This window comes from Apteryx rowi, unplaced genomic scaffold, assembly GCF_003343035.1.
Source record: "Apteryx rowi isolate R43461 unplaced genomic scaffold, aptRow1 scaffold_655, whole genome shotgun sequence".
NCBI lineage: Eukaryota > Metazoa > Chordata > Aves > Apterygiformes > Apterygidae > Apteryx > Apteryx rowi.
The window spans coordinates 426,867-448,660 of record NW_020450933.1 but is presented as its reverse complement, the minus strand read 5'-3'; the positions used below and the strand labels follow the sequence as shown (position 1 = coordinate 448,660).

General features: G+C 55.5%; 2 protein-coding genes across 2 annotated transcripts in view; one reads left to right on the top strand and one right to left on the bottom strand.

Annotated features, from left to right (window-relative positions):
* The window catches only part of LOC112975187 (guanine nucleotide-binding protein G(i) subunit alpha-2), a 62,736-nt gene extending 43,494 nt beyond the window's left edge, over positions 1-19,242 (top strand). Inside the window, exons 4-9 of the mRNA XM_026084926.1 lie at positions 218-378; positions 13,290-13,418; positions 15,893-16,022; positions 16,651-16,804; positions 18,120-18,334; positions 18,630-19,242. Coding sequence (XP_025940711.1) covers positions 218-378; positions 13,290-13,418; positions 15,893-16,022; positions 16,651-16,804; positions 18,120-18,310 — 765 coding nt within the window. The 3' untranslated portion in view covers positions 18,311-18,334; positions 18,630-19,242. The remainder of the gene's footprint in view (positions 1-217; positions 379-13,289; positions 13,419-15,892; positions 16,023-16,650; positions 16,805-18,119; positions 18,335-18,629) is intronic.
* A 1,188-nt stretch (positions 19,243-20,430) lies between these two features.
* GNAT1 (G protein subunit alpha transducin 1) overlaps positions 20,431-21,794 on the bottom strand; it is a 4,802-nt gene continuing 3,438 nt past the window's right edge. The window contains exons 5-8 of the mRNA XM_026084914.1: positions 21,616-21,744; positions 21,328-21,457; positions 21,053-21,206; positions 20,431-20,760 (exon numbers count right to left, since the gene is read on the bottom strand). Coding sequence (XP_025940699.1) covers positions 20,570-20,760; positions 21,053-21,206; positions 21,328-21,457; positions 21,616-21,744 — 604 coding nt within the window. The 3' untranslated portion in view covers positions 20,431-20,569. The remainder of the gene's footprint in view (positions 20,761-21,052; positions 21,207-21,327; positions 21,458-21,615; positions 21,745-21,794) is intronic.

Genomic DNA, 21,794 nt, shown 5'->3' with positions numbered 1-21,794 from the left:
CCATGCTCTGTTCAGATGAGGTCAAAGAAAGTGGTTTTGGCAGCACAGAGAGGAGCAGGGCTTTGGTTTTAGAAAGCTTTTCCCTACGAGTGTTTGTGACAGGTGACTCCGAAGAGGGTAGAGGAGTTCCTGGATGTACCTCATGGGCATCCTTCAGCTCTTTGAGGGCTGCGGATAGTGGCGGTGCTAATGCTTGTGCCCTGCTTTCTCCCTGCAGGACGATGCTCGCCAGTTGTTCGCGCTCTCCTGCACTGCGGAGGAACAGGGGATCATGCCAGAGGACCTTGCTAACGTGATCCGGAGGCTGTGGGCTGACAATGGGGTCCAGGCCTGCTTTAACCGCTCCCGAGAATACCAGCTGAACGACTCTGCTGCCTAGTGAGTACCTCCCCTCCTCTGTCCTAGCTAGGGCAGTGCCAGGCATCAGTGTGTTTCCCCACAGTCGTGGGGCTGGATGTTTTCACTTGGGGATCTGTGTGGGGCTGTGAGAGGCAAGTCATACTCTGGGAGATGGTAGCCCTGTTGCCTTCTTTGTCCTTCCCTGGCAAAATGGCGCTGGAGTCTGGAGGATGCAGGCCTGCGACCATCCCATCCGAGTGGGAGCTCTGTGGCGTGCTGCACTGCGTGCAAAGGGCTTGTGCTATCTTTGTCACTACAGGGGAGGCCACAGTTGCCTGCAGGTGTCTACGGTCTCTGTGCTTTATCAAACCCATGGACAGACCACCAAAGGCTTCCTGGTGACCTTGCCAGAGAGGTTTCTCGTTTGTTTGTTATGCCTTGGGCTCATTTCTGTGGCTCCATGCTAAAGGCAGAGCTCTCTTTGGATTCTCTAGACCTTCACAACACCGCCAGGGAGCTGCTATACTGACCAGTAAACCACAGAGCAGTTACACTTCCCCTAAAGTGCTTGAACTGAGATGGATCTGTGTCCAGGGCCTGTTTCCTGGGAACAGTACAAACTGTCTTATACCTCTTTGCCCAAGCTGTGCACGCTCATGTCTGGGGCTTGTAGGGAAATCAGGCTGCAACTCCTTTCCCCACAGCCTTGTGCGCCTGGGGCTTTGGCTCAGAGCAGGCTTTGATGGCCAAAGGCGAAGGGACAAATGGTTTTTGCCCCATGGTGAGATCTACTGGTTGAAAAAGAGCTGTGGTGTCCAAATAGCTTTTATTGAACAATAGCAAAAAATACCCTAACCTATTGCTGCTGCTGTTTTCTGTTCCCATTTCTAGCCGAGCAGAGCCCAATGAGAGAGTGCCCTGTGGCCCTATATATGAGCAGTGTCTTCCCCCTTCCCAAGGCAGGAAGATCATTTCTTTTGATGAATTTACCTCTCTGAACTGTTTGTTCATCGCTCCCTCTCTGGGAGGCCAAAGTAGGGTTAAAGTGTGTGATTGAAAGGGGATTCCTGCCCACTGGTGTGAGCTGTGGTTTCCCCCACCACTTTGATCGCAGTCAACCTGCGCTGCTGCTCCCACAAAGGGCTCTAGCCTGCCTGCAGCTTCGCAGCCTGCATCTGTCCTGGTGCCTCTGGGCACGGTGCCCTTGGCAGCACTTCCAGCTGACTCTCCTCTTTCCAGTCCCGGCACTGCTTTGCCTCCCCACAGGGAGGATCTCTCCAGCGCCCATGGGACCAGCCTGAAAAAGCCCCCTTCTTCCTCCCTTTGCAGTCCTGCTCTCTTGGCAGCAAAGCCAGCTCCCGAGCCTGTTCTGGGACAGACCTCGCAGACTAGTCTGGGTAGGACCCTTAGCCAAACCGTGCTAACTGATCGTGTGCTTTCTGCCCCAGTGCAGACACAAAGGAACTTGACCAGGGCCCACCCGAGACAGCGCCTGCTGACTCCCCAGGGCAGTGTCGTCTTTAGTGTGCCCATTGGATGATGTGAACGTGCTTCAGCCTGTATCTGAGATTCACAGCGGTTTCAGCCACCCTCCTGCAGATTCCCTGTCCCTGGGGCAGTGTGTTACCATGGAGCAGGGCATTTTGGACTGGGTTTTCCCAGGGCTCTCTGCCCCAGCAGCTGCTCTCAGTGCTGCTGCCTTCCCTGCAGGCTGCTGGCAACCAGCTGCAAGGACAGGCAGAAAGTGCAGCGGCAGGGACCTGCGTCAGTGCCTTGAGCCTCCCTTTCCCACCCACAGCTCATTTGTTGAATGAGTTTAGGATGGGCTTGTTGGCAAGGTAACCCAGAGAGAGGTAAACACCCTGTGTGCTTGCCTTTGTATAAATCTCTCCTGACCTGCTTCCTTCCCCTCTTGCTTCCGTTGAGCGGGAAGGGAGGAGATGGGACATTGTTCATGAACTGCTGTCGAGCCCTGCCACCTTCCTGCATGGAGTGTTGCCCCAGGGAGATGTAGTCCCGGGAGCACTGCAGTCCTGTGGCAGACTGGAGGAGGGGGCCAGGATCTCTGTCCTGCCCCCACCGCACTGCGCACTCTGTGCCGAACGGTGTGGCGCCCCGGACACCAGCTGTAGAGCAGTGGCACCCAGGTTGGATTTGGTTTGTTTTTGTTTGGGGTTTGGGGAAATGACCCTGCCTGGGTTGGACAGCAGAATGGGGTGTGGGGGAGAGGTGCGCAGCAGTGACGCACACGAGGCCTGTGCAAGTCAGGCCTGTGAGGCCTGTGACTTCCTTTTCGTTGCTTGGGCTGAGCCAGAACAGAACTGGGAAGGCGGATGTTTCGAAAGCTGTTTCCTCATCCCGTGGGGCGCTGTGGCCCGGAGGATGGCACTGTCAGGCGAGATTGGGGGAACCCAAGCCTGCTGCAGCTCCACGTGCTCTGCCCTTTCCCAGGGCAACTCTTCCCAGGTTCCACGCAGCTCTTCCCCTCAGGCCCCTGATTGCTGTCTCTGTGTGAGAGGACCTGAAGGTCCTGCCCATCCCCAGTTTCATGCCCGTGCTTCACACTTAGGCCACAGGTTGTTGCTGCAAAAGGTGCAGCTGCTGTCAGATGTGCATGGGGTGGCCATTCCATTTGGCTGCTCCGGGATGCAGCACGGTTTAGAAAGCAAAGCAGCCCCTCTGCAAAGCCATGCAGTGAGAGTGTCTCTCAGAACCGGCAGGCGGCCATGTCCTCTCCTTTCCAGGGAAAACATCCTGCAGCGCTTTCCTTTGAGACCTTAATTCTCTTCTCCTGTTTCCTCCCCTATCCACCATAACTCAGCCCTGCCTCAAAAGGATCTTGATGTAAAGGGGGAATGAAAAAGGGAGAGGACTTTGTCTCTGAAGTCCCAATAAATGTTTTTAGATGAACCTGAATTTGGGGTTAGCAAGGGCCATTAAAAGTCAGAGCTGCTGTTACCTTTGTGCAGGGAGGAGAATCTGTGCTTTGAGGGATCCTGCTGCTCCAGCTGTGTCTTTGAGTGTGAAACAAGATCCTGGCCACGGGGGAGCATTTCAGTGTGCTTTGTAGTGAACCCAAGGGTGCCCTGTAGGATCCAGCTTGTGGTGACAAGCTCTGCGCATGGCTTGTGTGCATCAGCTCCTTCATTTGCACAGCAGGTTTTGGTTTTCATGCAGCAAAAGTGAGAGGGGAACAGCAGGTAGCATCGGCTCCTCATAGAGCAGAGCCACGGTTAAGTAGATGCCTGCTCCAGCTGTTGGGTTGGCTTTGGGAAAGAGAAGCCTGGACAGCAGGCATCAGGGCCTCCTGAGCCACCCTTGCTTATCCATGGGAGCTGTGCAACTGATTCGTGGTGACTTGCTAAGTTACCACCAATCAGCGGAGCTTCAGTAGCTAAACATACTTTTACCTTTCTGTCCTCACACTTAGCCTATGACCGCCACAGCCTTCCTTTCCTGGTACGGCCTGCAAGGTTTGGGACTTGGGCTCACATGCACCAAGGACTAGTCATGCCCCATTGCCTGAGTCATGGTAAATTATCAAATGTGACAGAAGAGTTGTATTTGCACATCTGAACTTCTTGCTGCGTGCCAGAAGACAGTGTTCCCCTTTGCTGCTTCAAGGTTGAGGAAAGGAGTTTTATTTTTAAGTTAACATCTGTGATCTCCATGTGTGACCAGAAGAACCTTGGGGCACTGAGGTGGTTTTGGGGAGGCAGCTGGATGCCAGTCCCTGTGGATTTATGTGCCTCATTCCCCCAGAGCTGTGTTGTGCTATGGGGCTGGTGAAGGAACTGTGGGTGCTGGGGAAACATCCCCATCTTAGAGGGACTGAGGTGCTTTCAACACAACTTGGGCTTTCATATGTTGTCTTGGGCAAACACAATCTCACCCTTGCAGCTGCGTCCTGCTACAGCCATGCCTAACGTGCTGGCACTGCCTGCGAGCACAGGGTGCTGCCTAGATTTGGACTTCCTGATGTGTTCAATATATCAGCAGGCATACATCAGCAAGCATATTTGGCAGGTTGTTTCTGGTTCCTGCCTGTAGTTGGGATTTGAGGAGGTGGGGGAGGGGGGAGATACTGGTTTTTGTTCTGCCTTTTCAAAGTCAGCTTTTTTCTGATGCTGGGCACCCCCTGCCCTGGGGCTGGATCTCTGCTTGCCAGCAAGTAGCCCCAAACCAGGCTCTTGCCCCGGCAGGCAGCATCTTTCACTCCTAGGTCTTCTCTCAACGGCCCTCCATCTCTCTGGGAGAGGGGTCAGGGCTTTGCTCAACCTGCTGTGTGGCCCGCGGTCACCTGTATCAGTAATGATACTGTCCTAAGTATCCCTGCATGCCAGGATGCTCTCATGCCTGGGAGCTCCCCGGTCAGCAGCTCTCCCTGGCAGGTACTCGTGAGCCCCTGAATTGCTACAGCATCTCAGCTCCCCAAATGAGGATTGTCCTCGCTGCAAAGATCAGTCCCCTACTCTCTCTCTGTGCTGGGTGCAGGTTTTCTTCATGCAGCTGGTATTTCCACACATTGTCCGGTCTGTGCTGGTGGAGCCTTGAAAGGAGGTAGTTAAAGCTGAAGTTCTTCCCGGTTGAGGCTGCCTGTGTTTTTTTTTCCCCCCCCTTATGGTTATTTAAATGAGAAGGCATTTGGCCACATAGTGGACAGCTGTGCACAGGGAAAGTCCTGACTGCCAAGGATGGGGCTCTCCAGCCTTGCTGTGGCCATTGTAGCACTTGCACTCCAGCTGTGGTGCTGTGCCCATCTGGAGCTGTCAGCCTCAAGCTTTTGCACCAAGAGGTATGGTGGGAGGCAGACATGGGCATGGGTTTTGGCTAGCTGGCCTCAGGTTTCCGTTCAGGTGTGTGTCATCCCCCCAGCTCAGCTGTGTGTGTACACTGGGGCAGCCCATCTCCTCTCTGGGGACACGGCAGTGCTGGAGTACAACCTGTGCTGCTGCACCTCAACCTGCTCACTTGGTGACCCCAGCTTCCTTAACTAGCAAGGTCTCTCGCATGAGTCCAATTGCAGCGAGCATGTTCAAAGGGAAGAAGTAGCTTGCATTTGCTGGGGACCTCCAGGAAAGGTAGAGGCAGCTTTTGCTGTGCTTGTGCCCTGCCATTCATGTTGGTCAAGATCTTTAGTCATCCAGAGAGCCCTGTCCAAGAGGACATGGCCATTTCAGCCATCTCTTGCATCCTCAGAAAGGAGGATAATGGTTGGACCTGCTTGTGTAGTCCTTTCCCCCATGCTTTCCTCGGCTGTTCGGAGTCTGACCCACCAGTGACTACCCAGGAAGAGGCACAAGCAGGAGGCTTTTAATAGCTTGTCCCTCTGTGAGATCGTGCTGCAAAACACAGCTGTTGGGAGCTGAGGTTGGAAATGGCAGCTGAATCAGGGAGAAAAGAAGATAAACTCCCGGAGGAGCATGTTCCAGCCAGCACACACATACCTCGAGGCATTGGAAATGCAGAGCTGGCTGCTGTGCCCTGAATGAGGCTCTTTGTGCCTCGAGGCTGATGTTTACAGCAAGGCAACTTTCTTCCTCACTCTTCAGTGGTGCGAAAGCAGATTTGTCAGCCCTCAACACAACCATGTGCTTCATGGGATGCTGCAGCCTTGCTGAATGGGGACGGTGGCGCAGTGCGGCCCTGGCATGGGTAGGTGTGGGGTCCTCCCGGCAGCAACCTCTGCTTCCCTCCTACAAATGTTCATGCTTCGGGAGAAGGGTTTTTGGAAGCCAGTGATAAAACCCATTGTGAATCCAGTCTCACTTTGAGTCCTCAGGTTGATTTCTTAGCTGTCAAAATGTTCACTTGAGGTTAAATCACAGGCCTCCATTCCCTGGGGCACTAAGGCACTTCTGTTCCAGTGCCTATGTAAAAACTTAACTGAAAATAAGCAGCCAGTGGGGGGAGATGGTGTGGTGTTTCTCAGACTCATGAACTCACTGAACTGATCAAGTTGTGGATTTAAGCCAAAGGGCAATGCTTTTTCACACAATAATCTGGAGAACTCACTGTTGGAGGAAGCCAGATGTGCACTCAGCATTTGCACAGTGTTAGGGGGATTCGGGGCAGAGGGTCAGCTCTGGCTGCAGGATTAGAAGGTCTCGGGGTGTTTTGCAGCTTGGATGCTTTGCAGAAGAGTGCTGGGAGAGGGTCTCTGTCTCTAGTCTGCCTGCGGTATTCACCTGCCTCTGCCTCAGTTTCCCTGTCTGTAAGAGGGAGGAGAACCTGACCACCACAGGATGCCCTGAAATTGCGCAGTGAAAACCTCCAAATAGGACCTGGGGATCCTTATTCCTGAATTGGACACACATGAATGTTTTTAAAAATCACAGAATCATAGAATGGTTGAGGTTGGAAGGGACCTCTGGAGATCATCCAGTACAACCCCCCTGCTCAAGCAGGGTCACCTACAGCACGTTGCCCAGGATTGTGTCCAGACAGCTTTTGAATATCTCCAAGGATGGAGACTCCATGACCTCTCTGGGAAACCTGTGCCAGTGCTCAGTCACCCTCACAGTAAAGAAGTTTTTCCTCATGTTCAGGCAGAACTTCCTGTGTTTCAGTTGGTGCCCATTGCCTTTCATCCTATCCCTGGGCACCAATGAAAAGAGTCTGGCCCCATCCTCCTTACACCATCCACTTAGGTATTTATGCACATTGATAAGATCCCCCTTCAGCCTTCTCTTCTCCAGGCTAAACAGGCCCAGCTCTCTCAGCCTTTCCTCATAAGAGCGATGCTCCAGTCCCCTAATCATCTTCATAACCCTCCGCTGGACTCGCTCCAGTAGTGCCTTGTCTCTCTTGTACGGGGGAGCCCAGAACTGGACACAGTACTCCAGATGTGGCCTCAGCAGGGCTGAGGAGAGGGGGAGGATCACCCTTCAACCTGCTGGCAGCACTCTTCCTGATGCACCCCAGGATACCATTGGCCTTCTTGGCCACAAGGGCACATTGATGGCTCATGGTTGACTTGTTGTCCACCAGCACTCCCAGGTCCTTCTCTGCAGAGCTGCTTTCCAGCAGGTCAGCCCCCAACCTGTACTGGTGCATGGCGTTACTCCTCCCTCAGTGCAGGGCCCTGCACTTGCCTTTGTTTAACTTGGTGAGGTTCCTCTCTGCCCAACTCTCCAGCCTATCCAGGTCTCTCTGAATGGCAGCACAGCCCTCTGGTGTATCAGCCACTCCTCCCAGTTTTGTATCGCCAGCAACCTTGCTGAGGAGGCACTCTGTCCCTTCATCCAGGTCATTGATGAAGAAGTTGACCAGGGCTGGACCCAGTCCTGACCCCTGGGGGACACCTCTAGCTACAGGCCTCCAACTAGACTCTGTGCCACTGATCACAACCCTCTGAGCTCTGCCATTCAGCCAGTTCTCAATCCACCTCACTGTCCACTCATCTAACCCACGCTTCCTGAGCTTATCTATGAGGATGTTATGGGAGACAATGTCGAAAGCCTTGCTGAGGTCAAGGTAGACAACAGCCACTGCTCTCCCCTCATCTCCCCAACCAGTCGTTCCATCATAGGAAACTATCAGGTTGGTTGAGAATGATTTCCCCTTCATGAATCCATGCTGAGTACTCCCGATCACATTCTTATCCTTCACATGCTTAGAGATGGTGTCCAGAATGAGCTGTTCCTTCACCTTTCCAGGGACTGAACTGAGGCTGACTGGCCTGTAGTTCCCTGGGTCCTCCTTCTTGCCCTTTTTGAAGACTGGGGTGACATTTGCTTTCTTCCAGTCCTCAGGCACCTCTTCTGATCTCCATGATCTTTCAAAGTTGATTGAGAGTGGCCTTGCAATAACGTCTGCCAGCTCCCTCAGCACTTGTGGGTATATCCCATCAGGGTCCGTGGACTTGTGAATGTTGCATTTGCCTAAATGATCCCTAACCCAATCCTCCTTCACCAAGGGAAAGTCTTCCTTTCTCCAGACTTTCTCCCTGGTCTCCAGGGCCTGGGATTCCTGAGGGCCGATCTTAGCAGTAAAGACTGAAGCAAAGAAGGCATTCAGTATCTCTACCTTCTCTGTATCCTTTGTCACCAGGGCCCCTGAGTTTATATGGAAGAAATTGGCATTGCATTTGCATATTAGCAGGCAAATTAGTGTTTAGATACATAAATTGACTGCATCTGGTTTGGTTTATCCCTGCAGAGGTTTAATAAATAAGTTAATCTGCCTGAAGTATTATTCCTGGACAGTATCACACAGCTGAAACTGAGCTCTGGCTCACTGTGGTCTAGAGATCTGGTGCTCTCTTGGTCTCTATTCCCAAGCCAGCAGCCCCTGTCAGTAAAAAACGTGTTGTCAGGGAAGAGGTGCCAAGCTGAATGGCATGGGGAGCATGTGTGATGGGCCAGGCAATTGACCATGCTTGGGGTTGTTCGGTCTGTCCGCAAGCCAGTACAGCCTCCCTTGGTACCACTGGCACTCCCGTTTGGCCCTAGCGGGTCTCTCTTCTGTGCTGAGGTCATTGAGAAAAATGTTGCATAAAACTTCACCACAAGAACTGCTCCTTAAGAAACCCCCATGACTGATTTCTTCTGGCCTTGTGCTTCCTTGTTCAACCCCAGCTGCTTTCAGTTCCTCCCCAGTCAGCTCCTCGCCTCCTTTCCCTGGCCTTACGTCCTGGTCAGCCCCATCTTTCCTAGCAGTCGCCGTCATGATTTCTCAGTGAAGCCCGCGCTTCATCCACACTCCATCCAGGAGCTGTGCTGTGCTTCCTCGGTTGACCCTAGGAGCTGTTGGGGGACATGCCAGTCTGGTCAATTGGTCTTTCTCCAGCACTCTGCAAACCTCCTCCTCTTTGCTCTGCGCTCCCCAGCCCTTTGCAAAGCTGTGGTCATACAGGGCTGCCCCAAATGCGAGTCCCCAAAGCTGTTGCTGCTTGACCTGCAATACCAGTGCCTGTGTATGCTCTTCGAGACCGTGACCCCCACTTACATGCTTGCACACTGAGGTTTTTCCTCTCTTGCCCTGACCCTGTTAGCCATCCTGCATCTGCTGTCCTGGGAAATGGTGTGAAGCATTTGCTCAGAGTTTTTCTCCTCCCATCCTTGTGAGCACTTAGCCACTTCCCCATCCCTCCCTGTGGCTTGATTCAGTAGGATGGTGCTTTTGGTGCTTGCGTATGAAGCGGAAACTGCTAGGAGTTATCCCCTGCAGCTGTGTCAGCCACATGGCCTCTGAGGTTTCTCCCTAATTTTAGGGGCTTAATTTGAGGTTTAGCTTGTCCTGAGCTGCTGTGTTAGAGCTGTGGGGTAGCTGCCTTGCCCGCAGGGGATAGCAAACATCTGCAGCAGGCATTGCATACATTCTGGGGGCTCCTCTCCTGCCTGCCTGTGCAGCCCTGGAGCCAGCAGCTCCTGCTGCTTGTGGGCCTCATGTGGTCCGGAGCTGTGAGCGACCGTAGCCTTCCAACAGGTATGGCGATGGTTCCTTGCTGAGTGCTTCCCTCCCCATCTCCAACCTAAGCAGGACACAGACCACTTGGGCACATCTGTGGGGTCCCGAAGCATATGGCAGACAGCAATTGCCTTGGCATAGGCAATCCTCTCACACAGGCAGGTTTGTGCTGGAAACCTCATGCGAAGCTGTCTCAGAGTATCCGGATAGGTTGCTTGCAAAGGAGGAGATCGTGACCTGGATGTCAGTGTTGCTGGATAAATGAGCTCAGAACGGCAACTGTGAATAGCTCTTATTTTGTTTGCCTTCAAAACTCTTGGTACCTAATCAAATGCAGAATTCCAGAGTTTAACTCCACTTTCAGCCATGACAAGTGAATGTGATGGAGTGACATAAGATGCAAGCATTTACTTGAGCCGGATAACCATTGTTTAGAAAGAGCTCTAAAAACCTCATCTTTCAGTTTGTCCGGGAATCACGTCCTTGCTGCCTCCTGGCAATATCTAGTTGTGTGCAGAGCTGAGATCCCATGGCTGTGGAGAAGAAATGCTTTTCTGCGTGTCAGAAAAAGTTTGCTGACTTCTCCTTCCTTATCTTTTCTTTCCTTTACGAGATACAGGCACAGGAGAGCAATTTGGGGAGGCAAGGGGGCATGTGTGTGTGTGTAAATCAGTGTCTGATTCTAGTTTTGGCTGTTGCTCCTGCATCCCCATCTCCCCTTCTGTGAAATGAGGCTGAAAGTGCCTTACCAGCTTTTGTGAAGAGCTTTCAAATTCCTGGATGCAGAATATTGTGTAAGCTCTAATTATTAGCTATTTATTATTCTAGAGACACAAGAGACCCTTCAAATGTCTGGCAGGTCAGACACACAATTTGAGCAAATGTATCTTCAGTCAAAGTATCTGCAAATTGAGTATCATCATAATAGCATTTATGGAGCATTCAGTATGTTAGGAGTGTTGGACAAGTATTAATTAACAGGCCTCTCTGACTCATACTAATGAGCTATTGCTCCAACCCTTTATCCAAATCCACCGGTGCGCGCTGCCCTCCATCCCCGGTGAACAATAGCCAGCTGCCACCAAATGTGGGGCTGCCGGTCTTCGCTTCCCCCCTTGAGGGGCTTCTTGGGTCGGAAAAATCTGTCATCTCTGTGCGAGGTGCCAAAGGGGGAATGATAAAGAGATTGTTACCGTGTGTGTTAGCTCCAGGTGGACCCAGCCAGTCTGTTTTACTCCTCTTTGCCCCTTGTGCACATCTGCCCAGAGCTTGGGCTGTTTCAAAGCCTGGCTGAATGTGTTCCTTGCGCTTGGTAGAGAGGGGAGATGTCCCCAGTCCAGACAAAGGGAGGGAGCCTAAGGGGTTTCAGAGCTGGCGGGAGATCTGAGCCGGTGACTTGTGCTGTCGAATGAGGAAGATACCGGTATTGTCTCCGCGTGTGGAGAAGGTGCTGCGGTTGCGGTGCTCTTTGCAGTGCATCATCAGCCTGTGCTGGGTATCAGCCCTGTCAACTGTCCTGTACCTTCACCCACGAGAGAGGGCACAAGTCACCCTCCTCTGCAAGTTCAGAGGCTCTTTCACTACTGTTCTGGAGCAAAGCCTGAAGGTTAGTGAGGTTCAAAGCCAGGCTGCAGCTGAGGCTGGGCCGGCTGCTCATGGCCAGAGCATCCTGGAGCAAAGGGCACCCTAGGGAACAGGTGCCCCTTGCATTGCCCTGCACAGAGCCCAGCTCTGGCCAGCCCTGCTGCAGCTTCTCCCCGGGGCCTCCCTTGCTGCGTTTCCAGCCCTTTGCAGTAAGCCAGAGCATTTGCACAGGAACTCCTCCGTGGAGCAATTCAGGGTGCAAAAAGTTTGGGATGCAAGAGGTGGAAGGGTTGCTGTTTGCAAGCCTTCCTCAACTCAGAGCTAAACCCTTGGCTGCACTGTGCCAAGCTGCAGGAGGCACCTTGGGAAAGGTCCCTCGCACCAAGGAGGACCTGGGGCTGGTGCTGGCCCACTGTGGTGAATGTGCCTGGGAACTGCTGGCTGGGGCGCCCCACAGGGTGTGGTGGCATGCTGGGTGTGAGGTCCGAGCGATGTTGCCACTGCACACAGCCTCTGCCCTGCCTCTTGAGCATTTATTTCCTGTTTTTTTGTCGTCTGGAGGCTGAGTACGTTTCCGGTTGTTTTTGAGCTCACTGGGGAGGTGCAGTCAGGCTGTGCCGAAGGAGAGTGTGCCCTCCCTCTGTGGTGTGCCGGCCGCCTGGGCCCCATGCTCTGTCACCCGCTGAGGATCCCAGCTGGGCACCTGTGCTGTGTGGCAAGGTGCTCCAGCACTTGGCAACCTGGCTTGGGCACGATGGGCCAGGTCACCCATGGCGCTTGTTGCCTGCAAGGATGAAGAGCTCTGCACCCTGTTTTGCACGGCCTGTTGCTCAGGGGGGAGAGACAGGAGCCGGCTGGAGGGTTTCCCTGTTGCTGTGGCTTGTGGCTGTGCTGGCATCAGAGCCAGTTATCACCTGCCATCCCCTTGGCCTTGCAGCAGAGAGATCTGTCATCTCAGAGCTTAGCACAGCTTTCACCAGATTACAGGGCTGCAAAGGCCCTGATTAGTGCAGGCCTAATTGTCTTAAAGGAGCTGGTTTATAGTAACCCCATTAAAGCAAATTGATCTGGAGAAATTTAAACTTGCATTGACCTTCTAGGCAGCACCAGAGCCCCAGGATCCCATGACTGCACTTAGCTGGTCCCCAGTGCCGCTGCTTTGGGAGCAAAACTTTGTTGGGGCTTCAGGAGGCTCTTCCTAAGCCCTGGCCAGGCGCTGGGATTCAGCATGGCCGGAGCGCTGAGCAGAACGGAGGGCACTCGCTGCCCAGCTGCTGTCGCCATGAGGGGATCAGCTGGGCCCCGTGCCACCCAGGCCATGCTGGCAGAGGGGAGTGTGGGGGCACTCAGCAGCCTCTGGCCAGTGGTCTTGCACTGGCACGTTACCACGCCGCCCTCCCTGCTCCCCTTCCCTCTCTGCACGCGCCTCCCACTTCCTCCCGGGACGAAGGGCTTTGTCTTTTTTGACTATAAATGGCACGGCGCCATAAATTGTTTCCGCTCGCGCTGCGGTTTGTTGCCATAGCAATGAATACTTTCCTCTTTCCATTTCCCCCATGATCTGGGGTGCATTAATGCGACACAAAAGGCCTGGTCAGCCCAGAGGAGGCCCCCAGCCCCAGACACAACCCCTGCCCCAGCCCTGGGCTGGCCCCAGTTCTCATCACCTGGTGCTGGCCCTCTGCTCCCAGAGCCCCTGTGTCTGTACCGAGCCCTTGTTTCCAGGTGTCCCTTCGCTACCCTGGCAGCTTGCCTGACACCTGCACTGTCTCCTGGGCTGTGTAGTTCCCCCAGGGCCAATGCCTACCTGAGCTCTGCAGTCCTGTCCTGACTTCCATGCACAGTCTCTCTGTCTGGGCCCCAGAGCTGCAGGGTGACTCTGGGGCACAGACAGGGTTTGCCCCCACAGCTGCAGCCAGCCCAGCTCACATAGTGTCCTTCTGCTCCCTGGTCAGCTACCTGAATGACCTGGAGAGGATAGCCCGAGCTGACTACATCCCCACCCAGCAGGATGTGCTGCGAACCAGGGTGAAGACCACCGGCATTGTAGAGACTCACTTCACCTTCAAGGACCTGCATTTCAAGTAAGTGTGACCCCTTCCCAGCTCCCCTGGGCAAAAATCATCCTCCTCCCTCTTCCCCTTGTGGGGCCAGATCCTGTTTGCACATGGGAGCTGGCACAGTAGCCCCCAGCCTCTTGACACCCAGAACCAATGCGGAGCCTGGGGACTAGGGCAGCACCAGACCCGCTGCTCTGCCTTGCATGGGAGGCTGCAGCATGATGCTCCAGGCCAAGTAAAGCTCCCATTGCCCTGCGATGTCTTGCTCTTTGGTGGAGCTCCCAAGCTAGATCAGTGCCGGACCAGGCCCCGATGAATGGCTGCAGCTTGCTGCCCACTGCAAGACCTGTCTGGGCTGCATGTAGTGTTTGGCCAGTAGTCATCAAGCCCCTGTGTGAGTGGCTGTGGGCTGATCACCCTCTCGCTCAAAAGCAGATGCTTACAGCTGTTAACATCGTTGCTGAGATCAACACTGCTGACCCTTCACACCAACCCGGCTGTCTCTGGTCCAGGAGGTGGGAGATGGAGTGGGGGCAAAGCAAATGGGACATGCTACTGCCCTGGGGTTAACCACAGCAGTGGCACGCGATAGCCAAGCCAGGGTGCTCAGTGCTACAGACACTGCTGTCATGGGCTTGCAATTGCAGCACACCCTTGGATTTGCTCCCTGGGCCAATGTGTGCAGGCAGGATGGGTTTGGCCACTGAATGGGAGGTCAGGTGGTGAAGAGCTGGCCACTGATGAGGTCTTCATCGCCCCTGTTGCTCACGGAAGCTGCTCCCAGATGTCCTCAGGGATAGGAAGTGGCTGTGACCAGAGGGTGGAAACCCACTAAAATAGCTGAAGTGCTCTCAAAAACACCTTCTGAGCACCTATGGCTCAACCTCGTGGGAGGATTCAGTCCATTGCAAGCTTGGAGAGGAGAGGTGGGATGGAGATGGACTGATTTGGAGTAGAAGCATTTGGCAGGCATCCCTGGAAAAATGTGGTGGAACAGATGCGTGCCATGACATCACTTCCGTAATGGGAATCCATAGCAGAAGGGTTCAGTATGTGAGCCAGGATGCCACAGGAACAGGCTGGATTCATGTTTGAGGAGTCTCCCGACAGAAATGCTCCTTGCTCAAGCAGGGCCCAGGACTGATGCTGCATGACTGATGCAACCAGTCCCACCGCTTGTATGGAGTTGCCTGATAGCAACCCACATACCAAGGTCATTTTACACTGAAAACATGCAGTAAATAATTGCAGCTCAGGCACAGGCCGTTTCCAAGGCAAAACCCCATCATGTGTCCCGGTGGGAATTAGTCACTCAGCAACCAGGCTGTGGGCAGAAACCTTTGCCACAGTCCTCTCCAAGCTAGGCAGGCTCAACCAAGTCTGTCCGACAGCTCCTCCAGACCAGTCCAGAGTCAGTCATGAAAGCGACAGGGCCCAAGGGAACATTGCAGGCACTTCACCACCCTGCTGGTGTCCTGAGGTAGAGCTGACAGTCCAGGATGGATGGCCATGCTTGCTTGCCCACCGAATTCTGAGCATGGGCCCAGCTTCTGGTCCTGAAGTGGTGTCTGGCTCTGTTGCACATATTCTTGTTGCATGTACTGCACTGCGCATTGGCACAGTTGTGCTTTGCATGCATGCTGGCTGCATGCTTCCTAGCGGCTTCTTTGGAGATAGTAGTAGGGGCAGACAAGATGCTTTGAGTGGAATTGCTATGTCCCTGCAGGGATACAGTCTCTCCACCCTGCCAAACATAGCCCTGTAGCCCCACGGCTCTGTGTGCCTCTGGCTTCTGGGCTGCAGCCTCAAGTTGGTTGCTGGAGATGATCCGGGCAGCCTGCGTAGTCCTGCCTGCCCCAGCCACAGGCCTTGCGTCAGCATAGGCAGGGTGCTGAGCCTGCTCCAGGATGCTGAGCCTGCTCCAGGGTGCGCGAGATGCTCTTGCATGGGAAGCTCCTGGTCTCAGCAGCACAGGGCTCTGGCAGGGCAGCATGCACTGCTCCTGCTCCTGAAGGGGCCTTGTCCTGCGTTGCAGTTAAACTGCACACTGAGCTGCCCTTGGCTCTGCAGGGATGGGGGATTGGAAATGTCCTGTGCTCTAGAGGACACAATGCTGCTATCAGGCTCTTCTCCATGGAGTCAGGGCATCCTCTACTGCCCAGACTGCGAGGTGCACAAGCAGCGACCTGTGCTGCGTCAGCATGCTTTCAAAGCCGCGGGATGTCAGTCCTCCGAGCCTCTCACGCCATGTTGCGCAGCAGCCCTCTAATCCTGTTTAGCAATGCAGCGACTTGTATGAGTGAATCTGGCTCCCCAGCTGAGGGTCGCTGGCTGAACGCGTGCCTGGCTGTTGGAGGCCTGTGGCAAAACCCAGCAGTATCCGCCCCGGAGCAGGTATTGGAGGGCATCTTCCAGACACTTCACACTCTGGGCCTGGGGCTGCGCAGCCCACTGCTGCCGAGCTCCGGGCCTGCAGTGACACTGCCTCTGTCCTGCAGGATGTTCGACGTGGGCGGCCAGCGGTCAGAGCGGAAGAAGTGGATCCACTGCTTCGAGGGGGTGACAGCCATTATTTTCTGCGTGGCCCTGAGCGCCTACGACCTGGTGCTGGCTGAAGATGAGGAGATGGTGAGTGGAGGGGAAGGCACAGGGTTGCTGCTGAGGCCATCGTGTCCTGCAGGCAGTGCCGCGGGGGAACTGGCACTGTGGCAGGGCTGTGTGACTGCCTGGGTCAGTGCTGGCACTCATATGGGCTGCCGTGGCCTGTCCACACCCGAGGATGCTGGGCTGAAGGAGGAGGGGGATGCACTGCCTTCAGCCCTCACAACAGGCTGATGGCTGTTTTTTATCAGAGCTGGACCAGCGCTGCCAGAAGCGCCCACTGGACCCTCATGGTGGGCCGTCGTTGCAGTTGGAATGGCTGTTCCCTTGCAAGCACCCCTCTTTTTAGGGTACCCTCTCCATCACCCTGTGCTCTGAGTGCTCATGTCTGGGGTACTAGAGACCCTCACCCTGTGCTGGCAGCGGTGTGACCTGCTTTGCAGGCGAGCTGGCCTGAGTTCCCAGTGGTTCCTGTTAGCCTGAGGGCACTGGCCAGCCTGGCCCGAGTTCTCCAGGGCCCTAAGTGTCTCTCCCACAGTCACATGGGACAGGTGGGAGATTTGGGGCTGGTGGCTCATAGGGCTGGCCCCAGGGTGGCCGCACTGTGTGGGTCCGTCTGTGGCTCATACCACGTCTCTGCCTTCTCTCCTGCCAGAACCGGATGCATGAGAGCATGAAGCTCTTTGACAGCATCTGCAACAACAAGTGGTTCACAGACACGTCCATCATCCTCTTCCTCAACAAGAAAGACCTCTTTGAGGAGAAAATCGTGCACAGCCCCCTGACCATCTGCTTCCCAGAGTACACAGGTACTGTAGTGGCCCCTCCATTGCCAGGCCCAGGCAGCCTGGGAGGGGAAGAGAGAGTCACTGGGACCCAGTACTTTGCCCAGGGAGTGTTATCAGTGACAGAGATTTACTTACTGCTAAATTTGTCTTGTCTGGTCATAGCTGGGAGATGCTGGTGATGGAAATGATGAGACAGTGGCTCTCCTACGCTTGGACTGTGCGAGGGGAAGTAGGGGAGGAACGCTAGGTCAGGAGTGCAGGAAGCAGGTAGCCACGTGGTCTCCTTGGCCAAGAAGTCCTTGGGACTCAGGGCAGCAAATTCTCTGGCTTTTTCCAGCTCGGGGCTGACCGGGTGCCTTCGAAGCAGGGGGAGCATGGCCACCCCGGTTTGGAGCTTGTGCAGTGTTGGGGCATGGCCAGAGCAGCACTGTGAGCAGCAAGGTGGCCCACAGTGGTTCATGGGGTTCAGAGGTGCTTGGGGTGCCTCAAATCAGGCATTGGCTCAGGGGAAGGGGAAGATTGATTTGGGTAGGAGGGACGTGGAGCAGAAAGGGGTGGAGGTGCCAGGTCTGAAGCAACCCTGGAGGGCTTTATCTGAGGTTTGTCAGGTGGGAAGGCTGCAGCTGGAGATCTGTGTCCACACTCAGAGCAACGTGTGGATAAACTGGAGGGAGCCCAGAGGAAAGCGATAAAAATGATAAGAGGCTTAGAAAAAATAGCTTCGAAGGGCAGATTGAAAGAATGAGACCTGCAGGTGGTAGGACCTGGGGAACGGCTTGGCCACCGGGGTGATGGGTGAATGGGAGCCTGGCTCCACACCAGAGCTTGCGGGAACTGCAGGATCAGTGGGGACTGGGCGGTGCAGAGGCCAGCTGCCCCCACGCACCCTGCAACTGCTGTCCTGGCCCCTTGGAGCCAGCCGTGACCCGCTGCCTGCCTGCCCCCACGGTGCTTCCTAAGCTGGCTGGAGCCTGCGCACTGGCATATCGGAGACCAAGTTCCCGGCTTTGCCGTGTGACGGCAAGTTCACGTGGGCTCCATGGGGGATTAGAAAGATGGATCCAAATTAAAGAAGGCAATGAGTTTGTTAAACGTTATTAAATTGCCTTGGGGCTGCTTATCCAGATCTAAAGCAGCTTTAATTCAGTTTTGAAGTTGCTGCTGCAGCTGGGGAACCCAAGCTGAAGCATGGCCACTTTGGTTGGTGTGGGCCAGCACAAAGGCTGCTGTGCTCTTTGCCTGCCCCAGCTCGGCAAGAGGCAGGAGTCTCTGGGTCACTTTGGGTTAGTTTGGGTAGCCCCTTGCTGCTGGTGGCTCAGCATCTCCTCTTCCGCAGGGGCCAACAAGTACGATGAGGCAGCCAGCTACATCCAGAGCAAGTTTGAGGACCTGAACAAGCGGAAGGACACGAAGGAGATCTACACACACTTCACCTGCGCCACCGACACCAAGAACGTGCAGTTTGTCTTTGATGCCGTCACCGACGTCATCATCAAAAACAACCTGAAGGACTGCGGGCTCTTCTGAGGGCGAGCGGCGCCGGGCAGCAAGGTGGGAGAGGGTGCCCATGGATGCTGCAGCCTGGTGGTGCCCTCCGCCAGCAGTAGCCCATGGCGGGGAGCATCCCCCATGACCGTGGTGAAGGGCCCTGTGCGGTGCGAATGCCCCTGGCACCAACGAGACCTGCTTGGTCCGGGCGCCTGGCCAGGCAGCATCGGAGCTGCCTGCCTTCCCCATCCCAGCACCCATGGTGCCCGCTGGCTGCAGGTGCTCGGCCCCATAACCGTGGCCTGTCATTGCCCCCCATCCCTGGACCGTGTCCCACTCACGGGCCTCTCTCTCCTAGGGTGACCGGACGTGCCTGTCCTGGCAGGAGAGCCGCAGCCGATGAAGAAAGGACCGCACCATGTAACGACTTCTGCTTCTCTTCTTTTGTTTTGTCCCCCCCACCCCATAAAGAGACTTTGGTTATGGTCATGGCGGCAGGGGCAAGGTTGTGCTTGCCGCTGCTTCCTGGCTGCATTACAGCCCAACCTGCGCCATCCCCGTCTGCCCCCTTCCTCCCCCCCGCAGACGTCCTCGCGACCACAAGCCCATGGCTGCAGGTTGTACCATTGTGGTCCTTTCTGGCTTCCCTTCTCAGCTCCAGAGGCTTGGGAAAATGAGGTTTTAATCTTTGGTTTTAACTGGTTGAGATTGCTCCAAACCCTCCTTTTTATCCACTTACAAGAAATCACTTTCTCACTGTTTACATTCAAACTGTTGCTCTTGCGGGGGGACACAGAGGTCCCGGCTTTCCTGGCATTGCACAGACCAGCAAGGAAAACCCACCACCCAGAAAACACAACCAACAACATTCCTTTTAGAAAAACAGAAAAAAAAACACACACACAAAGAAAGAGCTTGGTTTACGTTGCTTTTTAAAGAAACCTTTTTAAGAAACTATTTAAAAGCGTCAAGTGCTAAGTGGTCGCGTTGTCTTCATGCATTCTTCTTCTGCAGTTAAAAACCACCACCAAAATCGTGTGCCTTGCAGGGGCGTCTCGGACGGTCGCCCCCCCTCCCTGGCTCTCTCACACACGGGTCGGGGGCTTGGGGCTGGGGGGCTGAAAGCCACCCCCCACCTCCGGCACTCTGCCGGGAGGGGGGAGGAACGTCCCAGGCCTCCCCACGGCGTGGCCTGGCTCAAGGGCTGGCGCGCGGGGCTGCCTGCCAGGTTGCTGTACCGCCGCCTCTCTCTTTCTAAGCCTAGTTTTTTGTAGGTCTAACTGTTGCGTTGGTCGAGGAAACCCTGCTGTACAAAGTGGCCCCCTTCTCCCCTCCCCAGCCTCCCCCCCAGCTCTGTCCCTGGCTGGAGTGCGGGGCTCCTAGTGAAATGGTGACCGCGGCCTAGCTTTTACCACATGATGTTTTACCAAATTGTTCACATGGTTTGAAATAATAAAATGTAGAAAGGAAAAAAAAAAAACAAAAAAACAAGCCAACGTGGGAGTTGGCATGGCTGCTTGCCTCTGCAGGAGGGCTGGGTGGCGGGAGGTGAGGTCTGGCAGGCGCCGAGGGACACGGGGCACCAGGGCTGAAGGTATGCTCACCCGTGAGTCCCCCAGTGCAGGGACTCTGCTTCAAGCAGAGGCATGGGCAGGCCCAGCATCCGTAGGCTGGTGCATGGGGCTGGAACCAGCAATGGGAGCCTGCCTCATGGAGAGGAGCCCTCCTGGGCTGGGGTGGGATGGGCCGAGTGTCTTCCTGGGGGCCTCCTGGCACTGCCAGCCTGTGCCCAGTGCTCAGCCCAGCAGCCTGGGATGCTGCCAGTGGGGCCACAATGCTCTGACTCCACAGCCCTTGGGGTGGGGGAAGGGCCCAGGGGCACCCAGCACCCAGGGGCACCCAGGGACCCTCAGCACCCCATGGCACCCAGCACTCAGGGTCCCCTAGGGACAACCATCACCCAGGAACATCCAGCACCCTGCTGCACCTGTGGAACCAAGGACCCAGGGGCACCCCACAGCACCCTGCAGCACCCAAGGTCACCCAGAGATACTCAACTCTTAGCACACAGGGTAACCCAGTGCCCCACAGCACCCAGGGGCATCCGGCAGCTGGGGGCACCCACTGACAGCACCCAAGGGCACCCAGTGAGGGGGTGTGGGGCTGAGCCCAGGGGTGGCTCTGGGGCTGAGCAGGGCTCCTTGCTGGGGCTTGTGGGCAAGTGGAGGCAGTTGAGGGGGGGACAACCCAAGGGAGGAGGTGGACCTGGGCTGGGGAGGGGAGCACTGGGGCTGGGGCTCAGAAGAGCCCGCAGTCCTTGAGGTTCTCCTTGATGATGATGTCGGTGACAGCGTCGAAGACGAACTTAACGTTCTCGGTATCAGTGGCGCAGGTCATGTGGGAGTAGATCTCCTTCACGTCCCGCCTCATGTTCAGCTCCAGGAACTGCAGCTTGATGTAGTTGCCCGCGTCCTCATAGGTGTTGGGGCCTGGTGGGACAGCGGTGAGCGGGACCCCCATCCCCCCCCCCCCAGTCACCCTGTGGCTCCATGGCCCCCTCCCACCAGGCAAGACCCCTGCCTGCTGGACTCACCCCCCTACTATGGGTGTTGGCCTAGCTAGGCACCCTTTGCCCGGTGCTGGCATCAAACCTTGCACTGTCAGCACTGGCATGGGCTGCTGAGGACACCTGGTGGGGATCTGCTGAAGGGTGCTGGCACCCCAAAGCCTTCCCCTTCCCTGCCAGACTGCACCCAGTGGTTGAGCTGGTGTGGCCCTCACCATCGTAGTCAGGGAAGCAGATGCTGAGATGGGCCTTCTTGATTTTCTCCAGGAAGACGTCCTTCTTGTTCAGGAAGAGAACAATGGAGGTTGTGGCGAAGTAGCGGTGGTTGCAGATGCTATTGAAGAGGTGCAGGCTCTCGTGCATGCGGTTCTGGGAAGGGACACAGCCCCGTGAGCCCCAATACAGCCCTGGTATCAGGATGGGGACAAGGGGGTCCTGTGCATCCCCCACTTCCCCAGCACAGCCACTCTGCCCTGCGTCTCCCCCTCACCACTTCATCGTCCTCCACCAGGACCATGTCGTAGGCGCTGAGGGCCGCGATAAAGATGATGCAGGTTACCCCCTCAAAGCAGTGGATCCACTTCTTCCGCTCTGAGCGCTGGCCACCCACATCGAACATCCTGGACAGGACAGGCAGGCATCAACATACCCTGTCCCTGTGCCCAGTCCCCAGTGGAGGGTGACTCAGAAACCACCCAGCCATGGCAGAGCCCTTTCCCTGCCCTGTGGCCAGCCCCTGTGAAGGGGCTGCCAGGCCACACCAGGGCTCAGCCCCTACCTGAAGTTGAGGTCTTTGAAGGAGAACTGAGTCTCAATAATACCCGTGGTTTTGACACGGGAGCGCAGCACGTCCTGCTCCGTGGGGACATAGCCAGGGGTCACCAGGCGTTCCAGGTCTGACAGGTAGCTGGCCAAGCACACAGCAGGCATGAGACATGCACCGCTGGTGTCTACAAC